At 37.1% G+C, this 21,992-nt stretch overlaps 1 protein-coding gene across 7 annotated transcripts in view; it reads right to left on the bottom strand.

The window, feature by feature from the left end:
• The window catches only part of RIPK2 (receptor interacting serine/threonine kinase 2), a 52,133-nt gene that overhangs the window by 948 nt on the left and 29,193 nt on the right, over nucleotides 1-21,992 (bottom strand). For 4 of the 7 annotated variants that reach the window (XR_004279504.1, XR_004279508.1, XR_004279507.1 and 1 more), the window contains 4 exons: nucleotides 21,174-21,636; nucleotides 12,596-12,702; nucleotides 11,312-11,408; nucleotides 449-549 (listed from right to left, as the gene is read on the bottom strand). Coding sequence is in view for 1 of the 7 variants with exons in the window: in XM_032315646.1 (XP_032171537.1) it covers nucleotides 21,299-21,636 (338 nt within the window). In the remaining 6 variants the exon portion in view is untranslated. Of the gene's footprint in view, nucleotides 1-448; nucleotides 550-11,311; nucleotides 11,529-12,595; nucleotides 12,703-18,495; nucleotides 21,637-21,992 lie in introns of those variants that run through there. The other 3 variants (XR_004279505.1, XR_004279506.1, XM_032315646.1) reach the window with 3 other exon arrangements.

The raw sequence follows: 21,992 nt of genomic DNA, 5'->3' as shown, positions 1-21,992 counted from the left end.
TGTGTATTAGCATTGATTTTTCACAGCTTGTTTTGCTGTGTTCATCAGTTGGCTCTTCTCCCTGTGGATTCATTCACTCAGCAGTTTTCCACATTTTCACTTTGTTTTGCAATTATCCTGACTGACAACTATTTGCAGTATGTGATGTTACTAAACAGTTTTCATGCAAACCCTGCTTTCCCACATCCTGGAAAAGATTGACTCTTTCAGAGTCCATTTAAAATGGGCCACATTTATGCATTAACTAGAGAAAGACAAACATGACCAAACAGAATCTCTATTTTAACATTTGAAATCCCTGAAATAGATTTATGGTAAAAACAAGACTAAGAGATAATCAAAAGGCTTGGCTATTGTTCATTAGTGACACAAAACACAAGAAGTTATTGATTTTCCTTAGCTGAGCTTTGAAAACACAAATAACCCACCGTGCATTTGATTTTCTTACCTGGATGCTATAATGATTGATGAGTTCAGTTCACTGACGCAAGCATGACAACTGTAATAGGAGTCTCTGAATGTGGCTTAGGGCCTTATTACCAAATATGTCTGGGAGGCAGGGAGGGAATAAGAAAAGAAAGTTATTAGTAAAAGAAAACTCATTATTGAGAATCTAGTTCATTTTTAGTGCTGATCTCAGGATATAGAGATTTGGAATGAAATAGACCCGATACTAAATAAACTGATGATCCCTATTGTTCATGTAGAGAAGTATCAGGGAACTGTAAGTTAGCCAGTTAAAACCTAAAAGAAAGGGAGGAGTCAAGATGGCGGAGAAGTAGCAGGCTGAGACTGCTTCAGCTAGCCGGAGATCAGCTAGATAGCTTATCTAAAGATTGCAAACACCTGAAAATCCATCGGCAGATCAAAGAGAAGAAGAACAGCAATTCTGGAAACAGAAAAACAACCACTTTCTGAAAGGTAGGACCGGCGGAGAAGTGAATCCAAAGCGACGGGAAGATAGACCCTGGGGGGAGGGCCCGGCTCCCGGCAAGCGGCGGAGCAACGGAGCACAAAATCAGGACTTTTAAAAGTCTGTTCCGCTGAGGGACATCGCTCCAGAGGCGAAACCGGGGCGAAGCCCACGCGGGTTCAGCGTGGCCTCAGGTCCCGCAGGGTCACAGAAGGATCAGGGGTGTCTGAGTGTCGCAGACCTTGCGGGTATTGGAACGGGAAAGCCGGCTACAGAGACAGAGCCGACAGTAAGCTCGCAGCTCGGTGTGACCTTGAACTGGTCGCAGGCTCGGTGAGCTCGGAGCGCGGCCGGAGGTCAGGCAGACGGGAGTGACTGGGCGCTGTTCTCTGAGGGCGCACTGAGGAGTGCGGCCCTGGGCTCTGGGCTCCTCCGGGCCGGAGACCAGGAGGCCGCCATTTGTATTCCCGTCCTCCGGAACTCTACGGAAAGCGCTCAGGGAACAAAAGCTCCTGAAAGCAAACCCGAGCGGATTACTCACCCCGGCCCCGGGTAAGGGCGGTGCAATTCCGCCTGGGGCAAAGACACTTGAGAATCACTACAACAGGCCCCTCCCCCAGAAGATCAACAAGAAATCCAGCCGAGACCAAGTTCACCTACCAAGGAGTGCGGTTTCAATACCAAGGAGAGCAGCAGAATTCCAGAGGAGGAGAAAGCCAAGCATGGAACTCATGGCTTTTTCCCTGTGATTTTTTTTTAGTCTTGCAGTTAATTTAATTTTTTTCTTTTTCATTTTTTTTTTCTTTCTCGCCTTCGGGTAAAATTTTTTTTTTTTTTAACTGTTACCTTTTTCTTTTTTAACGATTTTTTACTAGTTTATCTAATATATATATTTTTTCTTTTTTACATTTTTCTTAGGTGTTTTCCTTTTTTTTTTTTAATACTTTTCTTTTCTTTTTTCTTTTTTTTTTTTTTTTTTTCTTTTTTTTTCTTTCTTCCTTTTTGAACCTCTTTTTATCCCCTTTCTCCCCCCTCACGATTTTGGATCTCTTCTAATTTGGTTAAAGCATTTTTTCCTGGGGTTGTTGTCACCCTTTTAGTATTTTACTTGCCCCTTCATATACTCTTATCTGGACAAAATGACAAGACGGAAAAATTCAACACAAAAAAAAGAACAAGAGGCAGTACCGAAGGCTAGGGACCTAATCAATACAGACATTGGTAATATGTCAGATCTAGAGTTCAGAATGACAATTCTCAAGGTTCTAGCCGGGCTCGAAAAAGGCATGGAAGATATTAGAGAAACCCTCTCGAGAGATATAAAAGCCCTTTCTGGAGAAATAAAAGAACTAAAATCTAACCAAGTTGAAATAAAAAAAGCTATTAATGAAGTGCAATCAAAAACGGAGGCTCTCACTGCTAGGATAAATGAGGCAGAAGAAAGAATTAGTGATATAGAAGACCAAATGACAGAGAATAAAGAAGCTGAGCAAAAGAGGGACAAACAGCTACTGGACCACGAGGGGAGAATTCGAGAGATAAGTGACACCATAAGACGAAACAACATTAGAATAATTGGGATTCCAGAAGAAGAAGAAAGAGAGAGGGGAGCAGAAGGTATACTGGAGAGAATTATTGGGGAGAATTTCCCCAATATGGCAAAGGGAATGAGCATCAAAATTCAGGAGGTTCAGAGAACGCCCCTCAAAATCAATAGGAATAGGCCCACACCCCGTCACCTAATAGTAAAATTTACAAGTCTCAGTGACAAAGAGAAAATCCTGAAAGCAGCCCGGGAAAAGAAGTCTGTAACATACAATGGTAAAAATATTAGATTGGCAGCTGACTTATCCACAGAGACCTGGCAGGCCAGAAAGAGCTGGCATGATATTTTCAGAGCACTAAACGAGAAAAACATGCAGCCAAGAATACTATATCCAGCTAGGCTATCATTGAAAATAGAAGGAGAGATTAAAAGCTTCCAGGACAAACAAAAACTGAAAGAATTTGCAAATACCAACCAGCTCTACAGGAAATATTGAAAGGGGTCCTCTAAGCAAAGAGAGAGCCTACAAGTGGCAGATCAGAAAGGAACAGAGACCATATACAGTAACAGTCAACTTACAGGCAATACAATGGCACTAAATTCATATCTCTCAATAGTTACCCTGAATGTTAATGGGCTAAATGCCCCTGTCAAAAGACACAGGGTATCAGAATGGATAAAAAAACAAAACCCATCTATATGTTGCCTCCAAGAAACTCATTTTAAGCCCGAAGACACCTCCAGATTTAAAGTGAGGGGGTGGAAAAGAATTTACCATGCTAATGGACATCAGAAGAAAGCAGGAGTGGCAATCCTTATATCAGATCAATTAGATTTTAAGCCAAAGACTATAATAAGAGATGAGGAAGGACACTATATCATACTCAAAGGGTCTGTCCAACAAGAAGATTTAACAATTTTAAATATCTATGCCCCCAACGTGGGAGCAGCCAACTATATAAACCAATTAATAACAAAATCAAAGAAACACATCAACAATAATACAATAATAGTAGGGGACTTTAACACTCCCCTCACTGAAATGGACAGATCATCCAAGCAAAAGATCAGCAAGGAAATAAAGGCCTTAAACGACACACTGGACCAGATGGACATCACAGATATATTCAGAATATTTCATCCCAAAGCAACAGAATACACATTCTTCTCTAGTGCACATGGAACATTCTCCAGAATAGATCACATCCTCGGTCCTAAATCAGGACTCAACCGGTATCAAAAGATTGGGATCATTCCCTGCATATTTTCAGACCACAATGCTCTAAAGCTAGAACTCAACCACAAAAGGAAGTTTGGAAAGAACCCAAATACATGGAGACTAAACAGCATCCTTCTAAAGAATGAATGGGTCAACCGGGAAATTAAAGAAGAATTGAAAAAAATCATGGAAACAAATGATAATGAAAATACAACGGTTCAAAATCTGTGGGACACAACAAAGGCAGTCCTGAGAGGAAAATATATAGCGGTACAAGCCTTTCTCAAGAAACAAGAAAGGTCTCAGGTACACAACCTAACCCTACACCTAAAGGAGCTGGAGAAAGAACAAGAAAGAAACCCTAAGCCCAGCAGGAGAAGAGAAATCATAAAGATCAGAGCAGAAATCAATGAAATAGAAACCAAAAAAACAATAGAACAAATCAACGAAACTAGGAGCTGGTTCTTTGAAAGAATTAATAAAATTGATAAACCCCTGGCCCGACTTATCAAAAAGAAAAGAGAAAGGACCCAAATAAATAAAATCATGAATGAAAGAGGAGAGATCACAACTAACACCAAAGAAATACAAACTATTATAAGAACATACTATGAGCAACTCTACGCCAATAAATTTGACAATCTGGAAGAAATGGATGCATTCCTAGAAACATATAAACTACCACAACTGAACCAAGAAGAAATAGAAAGCCTGAACAGACCCATAACCAGTAAGGAGATTGAAACAGTCATTAAAAATCTCCAAACAAACAAAAGCCCAGGGCCAGACGGCTTCCCGGGGGAATTCTACCAAACATTTAAAGAAGAACTAATTCCTACTCTCCTGAAACTGTTCCAAAAAATAGAAATGGAAGGAAAACTTCCAAACTCATTTTATGAGGCCAGCATCACCTTGATCCTAAAACCAGACAAGGATCCCACCAAAAAAAGAGAGCTATAGACCGATATCCTTGATGAACACAGACGCGAAAATACTCAACAAAATACTAGCCAATAGGATTCAACAGTACATTAAAAAGATTATTCACCACGACCAAGTGGGATTTATTCCAGGGCTGCAAGGTTGGTTCAACATCCGCAAATCAGTCAATGTGATACAACACATCAATAAAAGAAAGAACAAGAACCATATGATACTCTCAATAGATGCTGAAAAAGCATTTGACAAAGTACAGCATCCCTTCCTGATCAAAACTCTTCAAAGTGTAGGGATAGAGGGCACATACCTCAATATCATCAAAGCCATCTATGCAAAACCCACCGCAAATATCATTCTCAATGGAGAAAAACTGAAAGCTTTTCTGCTAAGGTCAGGAACACGGCAGGGATGTCCATTATCACCACTGCTATTCAACATAGTACTAGAGGTCCTAGCCTCAGCAATCAGACAACAAAAGGAAATTAAAGGCATCCAAATCGGCAAAGAAGAAGTCAAATTATCACTCTTCGCAGATGATATGATACTATATGTGGAAAACCCAAAAGACTCCACTCCAAAACTGCTAGAACTTATACAGGAATTCAGTAAAGTGTCAGGATATAAAATCAATGCACAGAAATCAGTTGCATTTCTCTACACCAACAGCAAGACAGAAGAAAGAGAAATTAAGGAGTCCATCCCATTTACAATTGCACCCAAAACCATAAGATACCTAGGAATAAACCTAACCAAAGAGACACAGAATCTATACTCAGAAAACTATAAAGTACTCATGAAAGAAATTGAGGAAGACACAAAGAAATGGAAAAATGTTCCATGCTCCTGGATTGGAAGAATAAATATTGTGAAAATGTCTATGCTACCTAAAGCAATCTACACATTTAATGCAATTCCTATCAAAGTACCATCCATCTTTTTCAAAGAAATGGAACAAATAATGCTAAAATTTATATGGAACCAGGAAAGACCTCGAATAGCCAAAGGGATATTGAAAAAGAAAGCCAACGTTGGTGGCATCACAATTCCGGACTTCAAGCTCTATTACAAAGCTGTCGTCATCAAGACAGCATGGTACTGGCACAGAAACAGACACACAGATCAATGGAACAGAATAGAGAGCCCAGAAATAGACCCTCAACTCTATGGTCAACTAATCTTCGACAAAGCAGGAAAGAATGTCCAATGGCAAAAAGACAGCCTCTTCAATAAATGGTGCTGGGAAAATTGGACAGCCACATGCAGAAAAATGAAATTGGACCATTTCCTTACACCACACACAAAAATAGACTCAAAATGGATGAAGGACCTCAATGTGCGAAAGGAATCCATCAAAGTCCTTGAGGAGAACACAGGCAGCAACCTCTTTGACCTCAACCGCAGCAACATCTTCCTAGGAACAACGCAAAAGGCAAGGGAAGCAAGGGCAAAAATGAACTATTGGGATTTCATCAAGATCAAAAGCTTTTGCACAGCAAAGGAAACAGTTAACAAAATCAAAAGACAACTGACAGAATGGGAGAAGATATTTGCAAATGACATATCAGATAAAGAACTAGTGTCCAGAATCTATAAAGAACTTAGCAAACTCAACACCCAAAGAACAAATAATCCAATCAAGAAATGGGCAGAGGACATGAACAGACATTTCTGCAAAGAAGACATCCAGATGGCCAACAGACACATGAAAAAGTGCTCCATATCACTCGGCATCAGGGAAATACAAATCAAAACCACGATGAGATATCACCTCACACCAGTCAGAATGGCTAAAATCAGCAAGTCAGGAAATGACAGATGCTGGCGAGGATGCGGAGAAAGGGGAACCCTCCTACACTGTTGGTGGGAATGCAAGCTGGTGCAGCCACTCTGGAAAACAGCATGGAGGTTCCTCAAAATGTTGAAAATAGAACTGCCCTATGACCCAGCAATTGCACTATTGGGTATTTACCCTAAGGATACAAACGTAGTGATCCAAAGGGGCACATGCACCCGAATGTTTATAGCAGCAATGTCCACAATAGCCAAACTATGGAAAGAACCTAGATGTCCATCAACAGATGAATGGATCAAGAAGATGTGGTATATATACACAATGGAATACTATGCAGCCATCAAAAGAAATGAAATCTTGCCATTTGCGACAACATGGATGGAACTAGAGCGTATCATGCTTAGCGAAATAAGTCAAGCAGAGAAAGACAACTATCATATGATCTCCTTGATATGAGGAAGTGGTGATGCAACATGGGGGCTTAAGTGGGTAGGAGAAGAATAAATGAAACAAGATGGGATTGGGAGGGAGACAAACCATAAGTGACTTTTAATCTCACAAAACAAACTGAGGGTTGCTGGGGGGAGGGGGTTTGGGAGAAGGGGGTGGGATTATGGACATTGGGGAGGGTATGTGCTTTGGTGAGTGCTGTGAAGTGTGTAAACCTGGTGATTCACAGACCTGTACCCCTGGGGATAGAGTATTATGCCTCCATCAGAAAGGATGAATACCCAACTTTTGTAGCAACATGGACGGGACTGGAAGAGATTATGCTGAGTGAAATAAGTCAAGCAGAGAGAGTCAATTATCATATGGTTTCACTTATTTGTGGAGCATAACAAATAGCATGGAGGACATGGGGACTTAGAGTGGAGAAGGGAGTTGGGGGAAATTGGAAGGGGAGGTGAACCATGAGAGACTATGGACTCTGAAAAACAATCTGAGGGTTTTGAAGGGACGGGGGGTGGGAGGTTGGGGTACCAGGTGGTGGGTATTATAGAGGGCACGGATTGCATGGAGCACGGGGTGTGGTGCAAAAATAATGAATACTGTTATGCTGGAAATAAAATAAAAAAAAAATAGCATATAGATTGAAAAAAAAAAAAAAAAAAAAAACTAAAAGAAAAAGAGTATCCACATCATACATGTTTACAAACATTTCTCTAGATTCTGCTCCCCACAATTATCTAGTGCTGAATTGATAAAGGCATACTAGGCCAAACTCTACTCTCACGTGGGTCCTCATAATTTTCTTCTCTATTTTTTTCTAGATTTTATAGGAAATTGGGATATCTATAAAAATGCAGCAGTTTGGGAATCAGATTTAGGGGTATCTAAACTAGAGTTTTTTCAAAGGTAGAAATAAAAGGTTAAAAAATAAAAATAGTGAAACAAGACTGTATGTTAGTTATTGTAGACAAAATCAATTCCGCATACAAGTCTTAGCAGCCAACCTCCTCACATGAATTTGATATAGATGCAGTCTTAGCTCTTTGGGCAGGGAATTGGATAATTTAACTCAGGCCCTTGGAAACCATTCAGGTCACCAAAATGGTGACGTAACCATGGCTGGAAAATTCCTGTCTCAGCTCTGGTGACTACCTTGGCTACAAGCAGATTTGGCAGGGAGATCCCATGCCTGTTTTTGTGGGTCCACAATAAGTTGCCATAGAAGCTTCTTCAAGGCTGGTGGAGGAGACAGCCTCTTTCTTCTAGACCTTTTTTTAAAGGGTTCACCTCATTAAGCCAGACCACCTGGGTCAGTCTCCCTTTTGATCTCAGGGTCCTGGGATCGGGCTCTGTGCTCAGCTTGGAGTCTGCTTATCCCTCTCCCTCTGTTCCTCCCTCTGCTTGCGCGCGCTCTCTCTCTTAGATGAATAAATAAAATCTTAAAAAAAAAAAAAGAAAGAAAAAGAAGAAGAAAAAGGTGAAAACAACTCTCAGAGGACAGCAGCATGAAATGGGGACTTCAGACATACTACTGCAAGGAAGAGAATTCTGGCAATAACCTATTTGAGCAAGGAAATGGATTTGCTTCTAGAGTCTCTAAAAAGGAATGCAGCCCTGCCTACATCTAGATTTTAGCCCTGTGAGCTCTGTATCAGGTGTCTTACACATAAACATAAAATATATCCACACATAAAATCATAAAGTCTATTTTCTGCCATAGTGTGCTATGCCAAATATATCAACGTGGTCTTATCTTTTAAAAAGTATGTTGACAGACAACCAGGAACTTCAAATAGATATGTATAAGGTAGTACTATTTATGAAATGACACAACTGTGGAAATATTCATATGTTGTAGAATTTTCTTAAAATATGCATGAGGCAATTCATGTTTATATCAGGACAGTTATTTATTCTGGGAAGAAAAAGGTGATGAGAGTAAGATGGAAGAATGAAGCTTTAGTTCATTTTATACTGTTTTATTTCTTTAAAAAGAAGTCTGAAACAAAGATAGCACCTAGAATGTGTGGGATATGGAGTCCTTGTTATATTCTATACATTTGAGATATTTCATGGATTTGAAAAGCGGCAAGTTTTCTGGGAGGAACTAACATATCTAAGGAATGACCAACTGGAAGAAGTGGCAGAAGGTGAGAGAAGTGGTCCTTGTCAGGTCCACGGAGGCATTTCTTGGGTGGAAGAGTATTCAGGTCTAAAGCCTTGATTATGGTATCTCTGTTGGGGAAATAACCAGATACCCCTTATTCTGTCTTCTTTTGTTTACCATTTATGTTTCAGTGCAGATCTCACTAGTGGAAGAAAACACATTTTTCACAAAATCATGGAAGCCCAACAACAACAGTTCTATATCTCCTCCTTAGAGAATAACATGGTACTGCATTCTGATTTTATTTATCAGTCTTAGAATCTGTGTGTATCACTTTGATGGAGGGATCCACTCTCAGCTTAATGCCAAGGCCCATCTCTGATTTTATATATCTGAAGGCAGAACCTGAATTTAGGTAAGGGAATGCCAGAACATCTGCCATGTATCTTGGGAAACAGCCAACTGGCCTTCTCCTGGCTATCCTGTCAGTTCAACTTGTGTCTGTTTCTTTCTAATTTCCACATCATGTTTGGAACAGATTTTCCAGCTCCTAAGGCCTGACTATTTTTGGTAGACATGTATATTTTAGATAGTTGTTTTGGTTTTGGTTTTCTCCTTTATCCCTAATAAGATCTCCTTACGGGCAAAAATGCTTCCCCCTGCCACTTTTTTTTCTCTCTGAGAGGAAAATACATGCTTGTTGAAAGATAATTTTGTGAAGGTTTTGACTTAATTTGAGGCGTTACTGGTGCTTCTTCAGATAGAGCTAATTTTCATGGCTTAAAAGTACATTAGTAATATGTAAAACAAACACTATAGCCAGAAGGTTTTTAAAAAGTACATATCTTACAAAAATAGCAAGCTCATTAATGTTGACTTTAGACCTATAAGTACCAATTCAAAATGCTCTACACTTCGTTGAATTTTCAGTATTGATAAGTCCTTATGAATTTCACCTGAGAGCCACTTATTTAATGCCTCAGAAAATGAAAGTTGGCATATTTCAGTAATTTTCTCAAATGGCTCCACACTGCTACAGTAGAATTGGAACCTAAATCCAACTTGATATTCAAGTGCCTTTTCCTTAGTCTATTACTATGGTTATTTTATTTGTTTGTTTTAATACCTATCTAAGATTTTGAAGATTTGCATTCAAGATGGGGTGTGGCTCCTCAAGGACAAGGGTATGCCTAGTTGGTCTTTGTTTAGCTAATGCTTAGCATGTAGCAGGGCCAGAGCCAGCATTTGTCAAATGAAAGGTTTCATGAATGTCCTTTCTGGGTAACCTTGGGAAATCACTTAATCTTCCCAAGTCTCACTTCCTGATCCGTAAAGTGGGCATAAAACTCACCTTATTTATGCTATAGGATGTTTATGAAGTATATATTTGTTTGCTTGTTAAGAAAATTTTTATAGTTTTCCAAAATGGTAACTTTACTATGATATGCATAATTACCATTTTGAAAAAGATATATCTATATAACTGGAAAAAGATACATGTGCTTTTATTTGATATATTGTTAATATTTTAAAGCTTTATATGTATCGATTATTGTGTATTTATAAACCTGTATTAGCTAAATACAAACATAAAAAAGTGTATTGTTAAATCTTTTACTGTAAATTGTTACATGAACGAACAAAAGGATAAAGGATTACAATTAGAGCTTGGATCTTTTTTTCTTTTCTATAAAATGACTGAGTTATTTTATGTCTGGAATAGTAGAAATTCCTTTTAATCACAAACAAATGTTAGTGCTTTTTGATATTCTCTCAAATCATGTTTTCAAAGATCCCTTGCTTTTTAAAAAAATATTTCTAAAAAACCAATTATTTCTGATAACCATTGTTTATTGCTGTGTATTATGATAATGTTGCCTATAAATATTTCTTATCTTTAGGCACTTATGACTTATATTTTGTCTTCTTAAAAAATATTCTTGTTTTTGCCTCTCCGAAATTCACATCCTAGTGTCAAAATTAAAAACAAAAAACAACAAAACCAAAAAAACCTGTTAAGATGCCTTTTATGAATAAACAATATTTGGATTTCCTTAAATGGTCATTAGGTAACATAGGTTGGTTTTGATGATTAAATGAGATATGCTGAAAAGCTATTGAAAATGTAAAAGCTGGACAGATTTACTTTTTTATGGTCAGAGCACTTAATACTGGCTGCATTTGAGGCTTGGTGACGCAAATTGGAACCTACTAAACAGTCTATCTTAGTCTCTGAGAACTATATCGATATTCATGTAATAGAGTCGTTCATATTTACTTAACTACTTCATGGGTATTTTTTTGTTTATTTATTTACTTAGCATAAGCCTAGTTTTTAGACTTACCTTTAAAAACAAAGTAGTCATTCCTAGATATAGGATGAGCATCAAGATCTTTGCATCCATGAAGGTATCCTGCACTTTGCTTTCCTAGTTCACATTCCTGCAGTGCATAAATATTATGGTTCCAATAGAAAGAAGGAGTGCAGTAAGTGAAACACAGCCTTATGCTGCTTATGTCACAGGCACAGCTTCTCATAAGAATCAATACTCAGGAAGGGCTCTGAATAGCAGAAAAGCCCATTGTTTAAGAAAACAAAAATCCTACACTTCCCATTTGATAAAGAAATAGTTTTACATAGTAGTTTTAAGATTTTATCTACTTTTGTTTTTCCTACCCTTCTACAACCCATGACTAAAGTGGCTTAGGGCACCTGGATGGTTCAGTTTAGTGTCTGACTCTTGATATTGCCCCAGGTCTTGATCTCAGGGTTGTGAGTTCAAGCCCTACATTGGGCTCCATGCTGGCTGTGGAGTCTACTATAAGTAAATAAATAAATTAATTAATTAACTAAAGTGGCTGATGAATTTGGAAAAATGATCCTAAAGTAGAATTTTGTCTCAACACCTCACTGCATCTCACCAGGTTTCTCTTCCGTCTACATGGGGAAAATTGAATGCACCTGTTACATACACCATTTCAGGGAGGACATTCACAAAGAATGCTTCTCTTATTTTCCTGTCCTCATACCTTTGCTTGTCCTGTTTTCTGCACATGGAATGCTCTACTGCATATGTCCTGCATCAAAATTCAGTCTTTCAAAGTCTATCTTGATAGTCATCTTCTCTAAGAAACTTCTGATCCCCAGTGCAAATGTGAATTATTTCACATTTGAAATATTTTTGCTTATGCTAGTCTTTATATATGTCTTACACTCTCAATAGAATATATGCTAATTGTGGAAGACCTTATTTCAATGTCTCCATCATTTTTAACATACAGAAGATTCATAAGTGAATAGAATGGAACAGAATTAAACTTGGGACTTAGACTCTTAGTCCAGGTTCATAAATTATTAGGCGGTAATGAACCTGAAGTTTCCAGTTATTTTACATAAAATTTGTAAGTAAAAATCAAGATGAAATATATGAATGTAACTTTCAGGGACATGAAGGCCCTAAGTTTAAACATTTAGTATTATTAGAAATACAAATGACTACTTTCCACAAATAGACTGGCCCTTAGCTAAATTTGAAATATTAGGTTGATAGGGCTTTAAAAATAGCCTATGAAGTCTCCTTGATTCGGGTAAGATTCTAAGAGCCTGAAGGGCAAAGTACTATACTCACATATGCAGGCAGTCACGATCCATTTCCCAGCCTCATATTGGGTATCATAGTTTGTCCAAACAGGTGTGATAACGAACTTCATAAATGTGGTTGCTTTATGATCTGTCCTATTGGATCAATGAGTAAAGATGATTAAAATCAGGGGAAGACAGTAGTAAATGTATGAAATGCTTCCAAGATGTATGCACAGCTTGTCCCTGACTACCTGATGGACATTCCCAGCTCTGCATAACATAAAGTCCCAACAGTGAAAAAAGTCCAATGGTAGTCCAAACAATCAGGAAAAGCCTAAAGGAGGCTCTATTCTAAGACACTTCTTGGGTGATAAGAGTGTGCCTGAGCCTCATATGCCCCACGGTGAGACAGATGCTGTTTAGTACAGGGATGTTGTGCTTCATTTGGACTTTTTCTTCTTGGTCCTTGTCTTGCTTGTCTTCTGCTGGTTTTCCCTTACTGAGTGTGACACATTTACCACAGCACATAGAAAAATGTCCAGTCACTTTGTGCTAGAAGCACATCTGTGAGGTGATAGGAAGAAAAAGAGATGCTATTCATGATGGTGTAAGACAATGGCAAAAATAACTTTTGCCAACTTTCAAACTAATAATAATGTGAAGAATGTTACTGAAATGCTGTCAATTTTCAACAGCATTTCAGTAACATTTATGGGGTGGAAAACATTCAATGGGTGGAAAGTTTCCACCCATTTATTTATTCATTTCCAAAGCAGTTAAAAAAACTCAGGAGAGATAGGTTCCAGGAATACAAATAACAAAGCATAGTCCTTGCCCTCAGGGATCTCAGTCTGCTGCAGAAATTTAAAACAAAATTAAAAGACACTTGGGCTGCAATGATCTCATGGAGAAGCAGCAACTAACTTGTCTCTGGGATTATGAGAGTGTCCTGAGGGTTGGGAATGATGACTCAGAGTTCTTGGGTTGCATGAGAGAGTAAGTGGCATTCCAGGTGGTGTTCACCGCATGTGCAATGCAATGACAAAAGAAAAGCTGAGTAGTTTGGTGTAGCTGAAGTGTAGAAGGTGATGTTAGGAGCAGAGCCTGAAAAGCTATGTAGCTGTTAACTTAAAGGGTTTCTTGTATAAGGAGATTGGCCTTTACCTTGTGGATGTTTGGGGACCTTTGAAGATTAAACAGATGTGGCATAATACATTCTATTTTAAAAAGAAGTCTGGCATTGACTAACTAGGTATTCCTTTATAGTAATTTTTTAAAAAATGTATTAAGTCCCAACAACTCAATTTTGAAATCTCATTTCTACCCACTGCCATCCAGGCATCATCTTATAGAACAGTCTCTTAAACAGCTCTTGCTGTTCTAGCCCCTCTGCTGTCAACCTAAGTAATCTTCAAACATATAAACTATAGGACATCGTATCATTTCTCTGCTTGAATGTATCCACTGGCTTCCCTTACACTATCGTGACATTCAGACTCTTCCCTAAAGTCCTATGTAATTCTGGCCTCTTCTTACTACTGTGGCTTCAGCTCACAGCTCCCTTGTCCTTAGTCACCAGTAGCATTGGTCTCACTCATCCTCCTAATCTTCACCTGGCAGGCTCGCCCTCTTCATTGGGGGAAATCGTCAGACCTAGCTTTTTAAAAAAGTATGCTAATCATTTTTTTTTTTTTTAAATCTAAGGTGGGTCCTTCTCCTCTAATCCTTCTGAAACCCACTATTTTTTGCTTTCTTTACAACACTAACTGTTATTTGATATTCACTTACATAAATTTGTCCAATTCTTGTTTGTTTATTGTCTTCCCCTCCCACTGGAATATAAAATCCCTTGAGGACAGGCTTTTTACTTTTTTCATTGCATCTCCACTACCTGACACATGATCAGTATTCACTAGTGATTTTGAGAATGAATGAATAGTAAATTTCATTGTTACATTCCTTGTCAGGGAGAGGATATATCAGCAAGAAGTCAAGAATTCCACTACTGTGGATGATGCTGTCCGAGGCAATTGTGCCTTTTTTTTTTTCCTACCTTAGCAGAATGGCCCAGGGTGTCAGCTTAGCTGCTACTTTTAAATCTTTTCTTTCTCTGTTAGCCCACTGGGAATTTCTGCAATGTTTTCCAGTGAAAACCTTTTATAATCTCAAAAGTAGATTGGGGCTTTTAGTAGAGATTAAAGGGCTTTTTGTGGCTACTAAGAGGAAATTTCTCCTTAAGAAATACTTTGTCCACTACAATTTACCCATCAGTATTGCATTTTCTATTCTATTATGCATTCTATAATGCATTATTCCATTCCATTCTAACACACTAAATATTTAATTATTTCTGAAGTTTAAAGAATATTTAAGGAAACATTTTTTGTATACGTGTCACCAAACTGAAGAACACTTATGCCAAAACCTGAGTTTGCCTAGAAGGAAACATACAAAAGTTTTTCTCTGAGTCTCTGAAAACAGTCTCTATTTATTAGCCTCTAAAATGATTTTGTCCAGACCAGACATGACATATGAATCACTGAGAACTCATCAAACATCAGGTTAATGGGAAGCAAATCACAGTAGTAATGAGTAACAAGTCACAAAAGAAATTGTACAGAAAATGACATCATTTTTATTCTTTTTTAAAAGAAATATTTTATCTACAATAGCCAAGATATAGAAAAAACTTAAATGTCCCTCAAGGGATGAGTAGATAAAAAAGATGTCACACACACACACACACACACACACACACGAGTATTACTCAGCCATGAAAAAGAAGGAAATCCTGCCATTTGCAACAATATGGATGGATTTTGAGGGCATTATGCTAAGTTAAATAAGCCAGATAGAGAAAGATAAATGCTGCAAAATATTACTTACGTGTGGAAGCAAAAAAAGAAAAAATAAGTTACACTCACAGAAAGAAAGTAGAAAAGTTGTTGCCAGGGACTGCAGAGTAGGAGAAATAGGAAAATGCTGGCAAGAGGGTACAAACTTCCAGCTATAACATGAGTAAGGTCTGAGGATCTAATGTTAAACATGGTGATTATAACTGGCATGACTGTATTGTTTGACTGAAATATGCTAAGAGGCTAGAACTTAAATTTTCTCACCAAAAAAAAAAAAAAAAGTAAAGAGAAAAATTAAAGTTTGACAGCCTATGCAAAGTAGTTTCTCCCTGTGGTACAACAGAACAATCCAGAGCATGATTTTATCTTAATAAATTATATAAGAATGTAAGGTCCCCAGGGTGAAACTTAATTTCTCATTGGTAAAAGCTCAGAAAGTAAATCACATTCCATCCAGTCTCTTTATGTCCTTTTTGAACAAGCACAGTATCTGGTCATTTAAGTCACAATCTCACTTAACTACATAAATCAATAAAGAACCAATTACTTTTTTCTTCTTTGTATTCTTAATGAAGGGAAGAGACTTCAAACTGGAAATGAAAAGCACTTGCACTATTTTGTTGGTACTTCTCCATTTGTTCAGGGTCTCCAAATATCCTCATAAAGCTATTAAGCATAGAGTCTGGATGTTGAAGCTTTGGACTATCTACCATAACAAACTCCCTAGGTCAGTAGTAGAGTGAGAAATACGGCCATTTTTAAGAATGGGCAGTTTTTGGGGGCGCTTGCGTGGTCCTGTCAGTTAAGCATCTGCCTTCAGCTCAGGTCATGACCTAGGGTCCTGGAATAGAGCCCTGTACCCAGCTCTCTGCTCAGTGGGAAATCTGCTTCTCCCTCTCCCCCTCACCCCTCCACCCCCTGCCTAGCTTATGTATACATGCTCTTTCTCTCAAATAAATAAATAAATAAATATTGGAAATAAAATGAATAAACAGCTTCTGGGTTACTATTTTTGAGGATCATAGTTTGAATTTTGTCCAAATTTTTGTTTCTATTTCATAGCAACTTATAATTTTAAAGATTTATCTACTCAAATCTCTCTGAGATTACTTATGCTTATTTTAAAGTTGTTTTCTGTTTAATCTTTAATTTTCTTAGTTTTTGTCTTCAGATGTTGAATTTGGGGATTCTTTATACAGCTGGTATCCTTAAATCATAACATTTTGGTGGACACAGTGCCTTGCATCTAGACTTCATAAGCAGATCCTGAGCAATACCATATTATTTCTACTTAAGGACAGGGGACATGTTCCTTTTTAATATTTTAATGTACTCACCTCCCAAATCCCCCCCAAAAACTGTGCTTACATTGAAACACACATTTTAGATGAAGAAATAAGTCAATGCTTTAAAAATTGACCTGGAAATAGAAATTATTTGGTGCAACTTATAGATTACATAGTCTTTTGCAATATTGTATAACACTTTAAAAATATTTCAACTATATTCATCAGTGACTAGGGGCATGGTTCTATATAAATAGTGATGATTAGCTGAGCTTTGTCAAGTTGAAGGGAGGAAGCCTGTTGCATTCTGTAGACTTTTCCTTGGCCTGGTACCATTCAACATTTTTAATTAGTAACTTGGATGAAATTACAAAAAGAAACTTTGTCAAGTTTGTGGACGACAAGCTGGGAAATTCCAGATTTAGCAATCAAAACTAAACTGAGTGGTTGGAACTAGAATGAATTTCAAAAAATTAAGAGGGATAAAGAAGTAGTGTTATATATGGACCAAAAACCCAACTCAGCTTCAAGTATAACAAAGGAGAGATAAGGCAAAACAGCAGAGTTAACAAGAGAGAGGATTTTTAGCTCACTTTAGTTAAATAACAACTACGTAATGTCATGTAATTGTTAAAAAATAGGCCTTTAATATATTACTTACAAGGGAGGAAGTATCCCAAGTGTGCTGATAAGACCTAAATGGATTAGAAGTATAACATGCAGTTATGGGTACCATACTTTGAAAGAAATACAGACCATACCTATAAATAGCAATTGAGGGAAGAAGGGATTATTTCAAAGTAAAAAAAAAGAAAAAAAAATGCCATCAGGAATAGAAGAGTTGTCTTGTGAGGGAGGGAATAGATGTACTTTACAGACTATCCCAATGTTTGGATCAAGGACCAATAGATACATACAATAGGGAAATAGATTTTTAAAGCAACGTAGGAAAACCTGGCAGAATTGTCTAGACATGAAGAACACTGCCTGAATAGGTAATAGGCTCCTCTAATATCAAGAGAAGTTTTTGATCATGAGATACTTGTCTATCTAATGTCTTTAAGGAGTTTGAGGCATAACCATGCATAATTACTCCTTGCAACTTAGAGATCAGAGATTCATTAATTCTGTGACATCAAATTTTAAAAGGGGGGGTTGCCTGGGTGGTTCCGTTGGTTGAGTGTCTGCCTTCGGCTCAGGTCGTGATCCCAGAGTCCTGGGATGGAGTCTTGCATGCGGCTCCCTGCTCCGTGGGCAGTCTGTCCCTCTCCCCAGCTCACGTGCACACATGCTCTCTTTCTCTCTTGCAAAAATAAAAATAAAACCTTAAAAAACATTTTAAAGATTAGGGACACCTGGGTGGTTCAGTTGGTTAAGCAACCAAATCTTGATTTTGGCCCAGGTGATGATCTCAGGGTCCTGGAATCGAGCCCTGCATTAGACTCTGAGCTTGGCAGAGAGTCTGCTTGGGCACTTTCTCCCTCTGCTTCTCCCCTGATTGTGCTTTCTGTATCTAAAAATTTACTTATTTATTTTAGGGAGGGTGGAGGCAGAGGGAGAGGGAAAGAGAGATTCCTCAAGTAGACACCCCACCAAGCTTGATGAAGAGCTCAATTCAATTCCAAGATCACGAGGTCATGACCTGAGAAGAAATCAAGAGTCGGATGCTTAACTGACTGAGTCACCCAACTGTCCCTTTAAAAATTTTAAAAGATTAAGAATGAAATTGGTAACAAGAGTAAAGGCAGCACAATTTTAGAGGAAAAGGATAAGAAGGGACAGACAAGTCAAGCAAAGGAATTTCGTTTTTAAAAGAAATCTGGGTGTTTGCAATTGGGGAAAAATAAAAAGGGTCTAGGGAAGGAGTAGAAAAGAGGAGATTGGTAACTGGGCTCTGAGAAATGGAATTGAGACTATAGAGAAGAAACATTTCTAAAACCAATGACATGTTTGTGAGGATGGCTTAACGCGAAAGATTACTGATTCTCCTGTTATTCTAATTGATCATAATTTTTCTTCACAAATTAGGAAATTAAGTATTTAGGGTGGGGGAGGGTGAGCGGAGGATTAATGACAGATGAAAAAGATAAAAACCAGCTCCTACTGCTGGATACTGCCACTGTCAACTCCCCAGTCTTTCATAGTGATGCCTATTTCTTCAGTGTAACTTTCAGCAAATTCAGTCTTATTTTTTGTCTTGTCCCACATCAGCTCTGCTCTTCTGCTGTCATAATTCGAGTGTTTGTCCCTTTCTTAAGTACTTCTTTAAAATGCTGAGTGGTAGATTCAATCTACTGATCTGATTATCATGCCTAAATAATCTTTCCAAATTGTAAAACATGTCCATAATTGTTTTGGAAACTCAAGTAAGTACAAAAGAAAGAAAAGTTAAATTTCCTAATCAAACCTCAATTCTGAACTATACATCCTGAAGACAAATGTAGCAAATGGACATAAGGAAAACAGTGTGAACCTAGAGGGAAATTATTTTATGCATAATTCTATTGCATTTTTTAAAACAAAGAGTCTCAAACTTTAGCATATATAATGGCCTGGATGGTTTGTTAAAACAGATTTCTGAACCTTACTCCCTTTGATTCAGGTTTGAGATAGGGGCCATGAATCTGCATTTCTCACAAGCTCCAGGTGATGCTAATGCAGCTGCTCTCTGGCCTACACTTATGGGTAAGATTCTATGTATTTCATTCTTTTGGATCCTACTGTAAATTAAACCATTGTGTTAATTTCCTTTTCAGATTGTCCACTGCTGGGATACAGAAACATGACTGATTTTTTTTGTGTTTATTTTGAACCCTGTAAATTCCTATGAATTAAACTTTGTTGAATTAAAAAAAAAAAAACAACACTGCAAAGAATGCCATTTTCAGATTATCCAGTACTATCTAGTTAAAAAAACCCCAATAACTATAGGTTATTAGGTTTCTTCCTTGAGTGACAATCTTAATGTCATCCTTCTACTACTTCTATGATTGCTGTCACACTCATGTACTACCTATATTACAATTTAGTATTTCTGATTGTCTTTTTATTTGAATATTATAATATAAAACATTATAAATACAAAATTAGTGCCACTTGTCATATGTAGGCTATTTTCAAATAAAATGCAATTTAAAAAACAATAAAATTCTTGCTAAATATTGTCTCTGAAGTTCTGAAGCCTATTCTTTTTCTTAATAAGAGGGATTAAAAGATGACAGCACAACTGTGACATTCTCCTTTACTTAATTAGAAGGTTCAAGGAAGAACTGAAAAGAACTTCCTGAGTATTTGACTTAAATGTTACTTAGTGCTGTGTCTATGCACTACCTAAAAACAAACCCAACTTCTCAACTTATTTCCCAAATTAAATCTTTATTCTAACACTTTAAAAATAAGAGATATAATAGATAACTCATATATTTAATTGGTTTCCATTTTTCCCTACTAATTTCCATTATTTCTCAGAGACATGGTAATGAGGTTCCAAAGGTTACTGTCAAGCTCCAAGTGAAGATTAAAATACTTATTTTATAATTTTAATAAAATATTTAATTGCTCCAATCTCCTTTTTTCATACTATGAATCTGGTGCTTCTTGAAAGTCTGTTTAGAATTTATCCTGCATCACACTTACTGCTGACATTACTAATAAACATTTTCAGAAGAGGAATTATGCCTTGTAAGTTTTCATTTAGTGACAAGCTGTTAAGCAAAAAATAACTCATGCTATTTTGCTTTGGCTAAACTTGGTGAACAAATTAAAAAAATTAAAAAAAACAGCCTTGATATTATGCGGCAATTAAAAAGAGTGAATTAGATTTATACATGATCTGGAAGGCTGCACATGATGTAATACTCAGTGCAAAAATTAGGTTGTAGTATGATGTATTATAGTAATATTAATGAAAGACCTTCTCCCACATGAGTGTATACATATGAGCAGGAAGAAGGATATAGAAAGATAAACACTGTGCTGTTAACTTTTGGTTACTGTGGTTGCTAGTTGAGGTAAGAAATGAGGTAGAAACATATATTGAAAGATTAATTTTTTCTTCATATACTTTGCATCATTTTACTCTCAAAACATTTTTTTTAAAGAAGAATTCAGTGAATAAGATTTAAAAATGTAATCTAGATAACAAAGTTTAATGAACAACCTTTTGGAGAGGATCTGAACTAGCAGTATTGGTTAGAAATGCTGTACTAGCTCTAATTTAAATATAAAGGCTACATTCCAAAAGCCCAACTGCATCTTAGACAAGTAATAAATAACTCATAAGAAAGTGAATATGAAAATGGCTTCCATGAGAAATGCATGACACCTTAAGACATTGTTATATACAAGAATATAATTATTACAGTTAAAAAATAATATCAATTAACCAGAGATAAACAATTGAACTCTTGTAGCAAAATGCAGACTTTCCAATATATTAATTAAAAAAAATACTACAATGTCATGGAAGAAGAGTAATATTTACCTGAAGAAGAAACTTCATTAAAACTTCTAATACTCATGTGGATTTTATAAAAACAACATGATAAAGGCAACAGAAATAAAAAATACCCTTTTATAGAATGATTTTTCTTCTTGAAAAAGAGTCACTTATGAGCTTTTATTTTGAAATAAATATAAAGATTGTGATCGAGAAACCACAAGTATTTCCGGGTAAGGTTGAAGACCCATTTGCTTGTTATCTTTCAACTTTTGTACTATAACTTTGGCAAATTCTTCTCCTTGGATGTCAGTGGTGTCCAGTAACTGTCTGACTTTTGAAGTCCTTGTAGGTTTGGTACTAATGAGTTCATAGTCCTCCTTCATGAGCAAGTCCCTGGACAGAAGAGCGTCTAGTGTCTGGTTAAGGCAGGCTTCTGTCATTTGGCTCACAATGTCTTCCCTTTTACTCTGGATCCACTGTTGGGCTATGCCAGGCTGTAATCGCTCTGCAGAAGAGCAAGGCATGACAAATCAGTTGAGGACAGATATATAGCTATGAGTAAAATTGGATGAACAAAGAAATAATAAGGAATAAAACCCTTAATTTTCTATGATTGTGCAATATGGAATGCAAGTATTTTGGGGGATGCTGTTAATATTCAGGAAACATTCAGATATTTGGGTTATCTCTTCTTTTCCCTTCAGTTTCCTTCCCAGAAAAATCCCTTTTATATGCTATAAATCCACAGGGGCAAAACCCAATCTATGTTATAAATATATATTTTTTAATATAAAGGATACCTGCATAATTTTTAAATAAACATAACTTCACCTTTAGTAAAATATTAAGTCATACCTCCTT

The sequence above is a fragment of the Mustela erminea genome, chromosome 16, assembly GCF_009829155.1.
Source record: "Mustela erminea isolate mMusErm1 chromosome 16, mMusErm1.Pri, whole genome shotgun sequence".
In the NCBI taxonomy this organism is placed as follows: domain Eukaryota; kingdom Metazoa; phylum Chordata; class Mammalia; order Carnivora; family Mustelidae; genus Mustela; species Mustela erminea.
Note: the sequence above shows the minus strand (reverse complement) of the source record. Positions and strands in the feature narration are given on the sequence as shown.